At 36.8% G+C, this 6,368-nt stretch overlaps 1 protein-coding gene and 1 long non-coding RNA gene across 5 annotated transcripts in view; one reads left to right on the top strand and one right to left on the bottom strand.

Annotated features, from left to right (window-relative positions):
- Positions 1 to 2,528: 2,528 nt before the first annotated feature.
- The window catches only part of LOC107267047 (gustatory and odorant receptor 22), a 28,150-nt gene continuing 24,310 nt past the window's right edge, over positions 2,529 to 6,368 (bottom strand). For 2 of the 4 annotated variants that reach the window (XM_025084246.1, XM_015738258.2), the window contains 5 exons: positions 4,588 to 4,685; positions 4,109 to 4,264; positions 3,488 to 3,745; positions 2,983 to 3,345; positions 2,600 to 2,836 (listed from right to left, as the gene is read on the bottom strand). In XM_025084246.1, the coding sequence (XP_024940014.1) occupies positions 2,621 to 2,836; positions 2,983 to 3,345; positions 3,488 to 3,745; positions 4,109 to 4,264; positions 4,588 to 4,641 (1,047 nt within the window). In that variant the 5' untranslated portion in view covers positions 4,642 to 4,685 and the 3' untranslated portion in view covers positions 2,600 to 2,620. Of the gene's footprint in view, positions 2,837 to 2,982; positions 3,346 to 3,487; positions 3,746 to 4,108; positions 4,265 to 4,587; positions 4,686 to 6,368 lie in introns of all 4 variants that reach the window. The other 2 variants (XM_025084247.1, XM_025084248.1) reach the window with 2 other exon arrangements.
- Positions 2,559 to 6,368, top strand: part of LOC107267048 — a 6,156-nt gene continuing 2,346 nt past the window's right edge. Inside the window, exons 1-3 of the long non-coding RNA XR_001537542.2 lie at positions 2,559 to 2,640; positions 2,729 to 2,857; positions 3,499 to 3,611. This is a non-coding gene — a long non-coding RNA (uncharacterized LOC107267048). The remainder of the gene's footprint in view (positions 2,641 to 2,728; positions 2,858 to 3,498; positions 3,612 to 6,368) is intronic.

Below are 6,368 nucleotides of genomic sequence, written 5' to 3'. Positions count from 1 at the left end.
GATAATAAGAAAGAAATGAAGAAGTGAAGAAGTGGAAAAGTAAGGAATAGAGTTATAAAAGTGGAGAAGAAATGAGGAAAGAGAATAATAAGAAAGTGAAGAATGAAAGATAAAGAAATAAGGAATTAATGAAGAAATAAATATAGAAGAAGAAGAAGGTTGTAAATGGATATAGAAATAAAGAATTGAGAATAAGATAATAAGAAAGAAATGAAGAAGTGAAGAAGTGGAAAAGTAAGGAATAGAGTTATAAAAGTGGAGAAGAAATGAGGAAAGAGAATAATAAGAAAGTGAAGAATGAAAGATAAAGAAATAAGGAATTAATGAAGAAATAAATATAGAAGAAGAAGAAGGTTGTAAATGGATATAGAAATAAAGAAGTGACAATAAAATAATAAGAAAGAAATGAAGAAGTGAAGAAGTGGAAAAGTAAGGAATAGAGTTATAAAAGTGGAGAAGAAATGAGGAAAGAGAATAATAAGAAAGTGAAGAATGAAAGATAAAGAAATAAAGAAGTAAAGAAGAAATAAATATAAAAATAGAAGAAGGTTCGAAATGGATATGGGGGTGGTTCCAAGAGACCAGTATAGGAGACCGGCTCGAGGAAGAATGAGCGCCGAGTCTGGGCACTGCCTCGAGCGCTGCCCCCACCGTCCGCCTGCTCCCACTCGCTGAGTCCTGCGCGACGAATTTGCGCGCACACAATTTTGGGAAACTTCCAGTACTCCTAAATATGCTTGGCCAAAATTTCCGATTTCTAGGTGTTAATATTTTACCCTATTGATTTAATTAATTATTTTAATGTTCCTAACACCTAATTTATTAATATTTCAATGTGAATGTAATTTATTTTCGATATTCTACCATTTCAGTTCAATTTTTATCTACTACGTATATTCTGCGAGATTTTGGTTTAGCCTCGATTTTATATTTTGAATAGATTTTGAAAGGAAATCAGTATCCAATAATGTTTAGTAAAAGTTGAGGTGCTACACGGGTGTCAAGTCGGCACTGCACTTTCTGAATAATGTCTTAAAAATCTTTCAACAATAGGCTTTTTCAATAGTTCTTTAGAAGTTCTATCGTTCCCGGTCTCGTTTTAAGGGTTGCTTTGGGAACCAATGGTGAGTAGCGGAGAACCTCTGCCCGCCAAGCTACACGTTCGCGTTCACGTTTAGCTCGGCTACGACGAGATTCGCATTGTCGACGGAGACGATGATCACAAAATCCTACTTCCAGACTCGCCGCTACAAATTAGCGCCGTGATTTTGGTATCGTCTAAAACCGTAGTGTTGTGCATCTCCCTACTCATTTCTGCAGGCGATCATGTCCATTATGCAATCCTACTTACCAGTAAACGATATTAGCAGAACGCGAACACCCGAATCTAGTTAGATATAACCAGGGATTGTCACAGAAAGAAATATCGGTTCGGTTACGGTGTTCACAATGGTAAAAGCTTAAATGTTGGTTTTAGTTTTCGGTTTTTGGTTTTGCATTCATCGTTTTTCATTTGTGGTTTTCGGTTTCGGTTTTCTAATTTAATAGATTTTGGTTTCGATTTTAAAAGGAGATAGTTTTTGTCAAAAAGAAATGCCCAACGTGATTTAATCCTTTCTAAAACCTGTGAGTGTAAACGTACTCAGTAAAGCTACCTAACATACACTCAATTACTAAATTCAACTAAATTCACTTAGTTATATTATTGAATTTGCCAATTATTGTTGATTATTTCTTTAATAGAGTTTATCGGTTAGCGCGGAGAATTCTCAGGTTCGGGACTCGATCATTATTTTTTAAATATTGATCTCATAAATAAAACCTTCATATAGAATAAATCAAATCTACTTACTCTACCTGTGCACCGGAATTCCACACCCAGGAGGTGCTGCCCCCTTATCGGCAACTATTCGAATTAATGAAAATTCTTTTAACAAAAATTGACCGACTGAAGTTTTGATGATTCGATTTTCGAATGACATTCGGAATCATTTTATCGTACAAGGTAGTGTTGATGAAAAAAAGCGAAGTCAGGATATGGATAATATGACAGAAATGTGAATATGGAAAGCTCTACCCGTAATATTTTAAAGATTAAAATGCTCGAATAATTAAACAAAAAAATTCCATAAGTTCTGCCGGAACTACGCCAGTCTGTTACCTGGCAGAATTATTTAGCTTCCCAAGTGTAGTTAATACAGTCAAGGTGATTTAGTGGTGACTATCACATATCATAGACTCTAAATCCAACATGTGAGTAAGACTTTAACATAAAAATTATGACGATTAGGAACATTCTAATTAAAGAAACAAACAGGATGACTGTCTCTGGAAAAGCTGATCGTTCAAAATCCGATGCAGCACGTCTTTATGACAGTCCAAGTTCCGTCGGTACCATGCTAGTACCCAGGAAGTGCTGCCCTCTACGTAAACGACGATCGAAGTTCCTGCGTCGCCTAAGAGATGGCGCTCTACGTACCACTCAACGAGTATAACCCCGCTTGGCTGCTAAATTACGGAACATCATTACCGAAAATATATAAATTTCTTTGCAGTGTATTAAGTGGAGTGTTTTCCTTTATTAAGCTTCAACAGTTAACTGTCACGGGGAAGAGTGACTTTAAACTGAAGTAAAACAAGGTAATACATCGCCCACGTGGATACGTACTGCAAAAACAAAATTATACACGTTCTTTATACACAGCGAAATGAAATATTGAATTAGTAGCATCGGAAGAAGACAAACATTACTAATGGTGGACATTCCAATTGTGTGATTACCCAGTAAAATCAACCTTGGATCATTCATGCTGATACTACCGAGAAAGAGGAACACCTGAAATATCCGAAATCACAGGTATACGTATAAAAGTGTTTTGGTTAATTATCAAAGGGAATTGCATTAAATGTGAAATAAAAATTGTATAAGTAAACAAAAGTTTGTATTTGCCACGAAAAAAAATTAACGGCTAGTATTCTTACTTCCTTTTGCTGATTAAATTTTAATCGATGGACCTTTAATTCCGTCAAATCCTCGACAACGAATTCGACAACCTCGCGACGCATTTGATGGCTACAGTAACACAGTACGAATAAATTCATCGCATGGAATAAAATGGCGACCAAATAGCCGCCCAACTTGTTACTAAATATTTGTTCGCGTTCGCTGAGCAGGTGAGATAAAAGACAATAACCAGAAACCATCACGATAGTGTAGAGACACATGCTGTAGCAGCCAAAAATAATATGACTTGCACGAGAAAATTTGTTTATTACGTCACTGATATGTTGCCACAGTATTCGATACTGCTCGACTCTTATCGTCAAAGGATTGGTCGTCAGTTCCTGGAATTAATATAAGAACAGTTGTTATTGAGTTAATTAAATATTATTTGACGTGCGACATATGACGTCATGGCGATCTTCGAATTTGACACGCTTCGATACCGTTATCCGTAAGTGTATATTTTTCTCTCATTTTAAATACCTTTTTCATAGATTCACGTAATCCACGAGCTGTCATTATTATTGATCTGCACTGTGACTCCCAGAATACGGACAGGTAGCCCTGGAGGAATATAATGTATTCGTAGGACGTCGCTTCGGAGAAGGTAAAGGTGCCCAATAGTAGTACTTGTATTAGCGGATGAATAATGCCATGTATAATGGTAGCCATTAGTAGAATTGTGGCGCGCTTTTTGAAATTAAGTTGTATCCTGCGTCTCGTGACCGAATGATAATGTCTCTACAAAAATTACCTTAGGGCATTAGTTGCTTGTAATCCACTGCCGAGATTTTTATCGCGAGGTAATTAAACAGGAAATGTACTGGGCGGAGAATTTGGTTTTTTTCTTCTTTTTTTTTTTTGTCTTTTTGTAATTTATGTCGACTATGATTTTTGCTAATACAATTTTAATGAGAATTGCGTGTATATAGTAATAGTGTAATATAGAGGGTGGGTTAAAAATATTAAATTTATATAGTTACTTCGTTATTTGGGAAGGGGAGGGGGGGGGGAAGTAAATTCCAAACGAGTTTTGATAGAGGAATCGGCGGGAGATTTAAAAATTGCAATAATTCCTTTTTAACGTGCGAAAACATCGCCTACCTGAAATTCATTCCACGTGGATAAGTATTCGGCTATTCTTTTGGCGGACAGTAGAGCAGCACTGAGCAGAATCCAATGTGCCGCCGCGACGCATATAAATATTAAATTGAATAGATAGTCGTCGAACGGTAAATCAGGATTATTGAAAAATCGAAACTGGAATCAATGAAATTCGTAAAAAAAAAAAAAAAAAAAAAAAAATAAAAAAAACAAAAAAAAAAAAAAAGAGTGAAACGGAAAAATAGTGCGGAATAAGGGGCTGGAGGGGAAAGGAGATAGAGAGGTAGAAATTGGAATACCAAGAAAGCTCGGTTAGTAAAGTAAAAAACTAATCGCGATTTGCATCGAGAGACGTTTAAAATATGACCATTGGAATTACTGGATAGCTGAGAAGCTGAGAAAAAAAAAAAAAAAAAAAAAAAAATTATAAAAAACCATAAAGCCAAATTGCTTCAACGTACAATTAAAAATGTACTCACCCTCAGCATAAGAGTATAGCCAGTGCTGCACATACTCAAAATGTAAAACAGCATCGTCCACAAGATTTCGAAAGAGATCCAGTTAATTTTGAAAATACCTGAAAAAAAAAAAAATGTCACAATACCGATACGAGTAAAAATTAAAATAGCGAGTATAAATATTTGCATTATACGATTCGCTGCACTGTAAAAATTTTATAAATGCAAGAATACCAAAATTATCACGAAAAAAAGGAAACAGTCCAGCAACCTGACCGACTATCAATACAGGTCGCATCTGTTCGTAATAAGTGTCGCGAATTTGGTTGGATAAAAAAAATTTTTTCTCTCTCCACAATTTATCCACATTTCTCTTCACGCTTTGCATAATCGCGGAGAATTTCACAAAAAAAAAGCACGGGGACGGCGACGCTCGCGAGCAGGTGCCAACGTTAAAATAAAAAAATTTCAAGAGAGCACCCTGCCCCGAGGCTCCGGTAACATCGCACCTACAAATCCAGTAATTAACATCCACTCAATCATTAACACAGAAGCACTTAACCTGCATTTAAAAGCACATCAGACACCATACTCGACAATAGTCACGACGCCGGGCGTCGTGTGCCAACAATATTTCACAGAACCTCCCGTGGGCGTCGCAGACACGAAAACCTGACTCGTCTGTAATTTGTCAGACCTGACAATTGACAACCACTAATAAGTATATTTCGACCGTCCTATTATTTCGTCTTATCTAATTCGCTATAACCAGCCCCGTAAAGCACGGTGAAGCCAATTGGCGGGAAATTCAAAAATCCAAATTCCCCCATAATTAATCAAATAATTTCCACACTCTTACTTTGATATATTTGAATAAAAAAAATTAAAAGACCCCCTCCCCCCTCCCTACCCCTCTACCTTCTCGATATAACGATACTCGAATTTCCGCTGCATCCATAAATTTTTTTTCCAAAAAATACCAAAGCTGTGGTCTATAAAAGAAAAAGAGAAGAAAGAAAAAACTAAAAAAACTACCAGGGCACTCTAATGGGATGCGAATTGAACGCGGAACGAAGAAGGTTTCGCAGCGCATGAATATTCATATTTCCTGGTCCTTTATTCGTTTTTTTCGGTAATGTCTTTTAAATTGCCTTTCGTGCGTTGCCCGCCGCTGCTTTTAAAGAGGCGCAAACCGCGCTGGCCCGGGCAATCCTATCTAGCTCGGAAATGCAGCGCACTGTAGAAATACTCTATCCGTATCGTACCACTGTATACGTAGATAGTAAGCAGGCACCAGTGTTTTCACATGAAATACGATTCTTGTCCCTTATCGTGCGTACAGTGACGATTAAACGTATCGCGTAACGATACTAAATAATAGAGGTTAGGTTCCGTTAGCGGAAAAACAATATGGCGATATTCAACGATTTATTGCATTGGTGCAAATAACGTTTACAATAAAAAAAAAAAATGAAAAAAAAAAGGAAAAAGTTCAAAATGCATTGTAATTGAGAAAAAAAAAAACAAAAAAAAATTACGGTCACAGATAAAAAAAATATCTAATTAAAATTCACCAAAAGATACTGCAAAGCTTCATTATAGCCTGCAAACAGTATAATTGGGGACGGTCCCTTACGTACAACGACTTCCGCAGTTAATTTGAGGTTATGGCTACTTCGAATGTCATATAGACCCAAGTCCCGTGTTGTGCAGTAGCAACGTAGGGCCCAGTTGTAGTCACGGCGCGTGACAATAACGCGGATGCATAAAATTTACGAAATGCTGTAGACGGTGGGTGGGGG

This window comes from Cephus cinctus, unplaced genomic scaffold, assembly GCF_000341935.2.
Source record: "Cephus cinctus unplaced genomic scaffold, Ccin1 Ccin1_scaffold0331, whole genome shotgun sequence".
NCBI lineage: Eukaryota > Metazoa > Arthropoda > Insecta > Hymenoptera > Cephidae > Cephus > Cephus cinctus.
The sequence above is the reverse complement of the archived record's forward strand: the minus strand, read 5'-3'. Positions and strand labels throughout refer to the sequence as shown.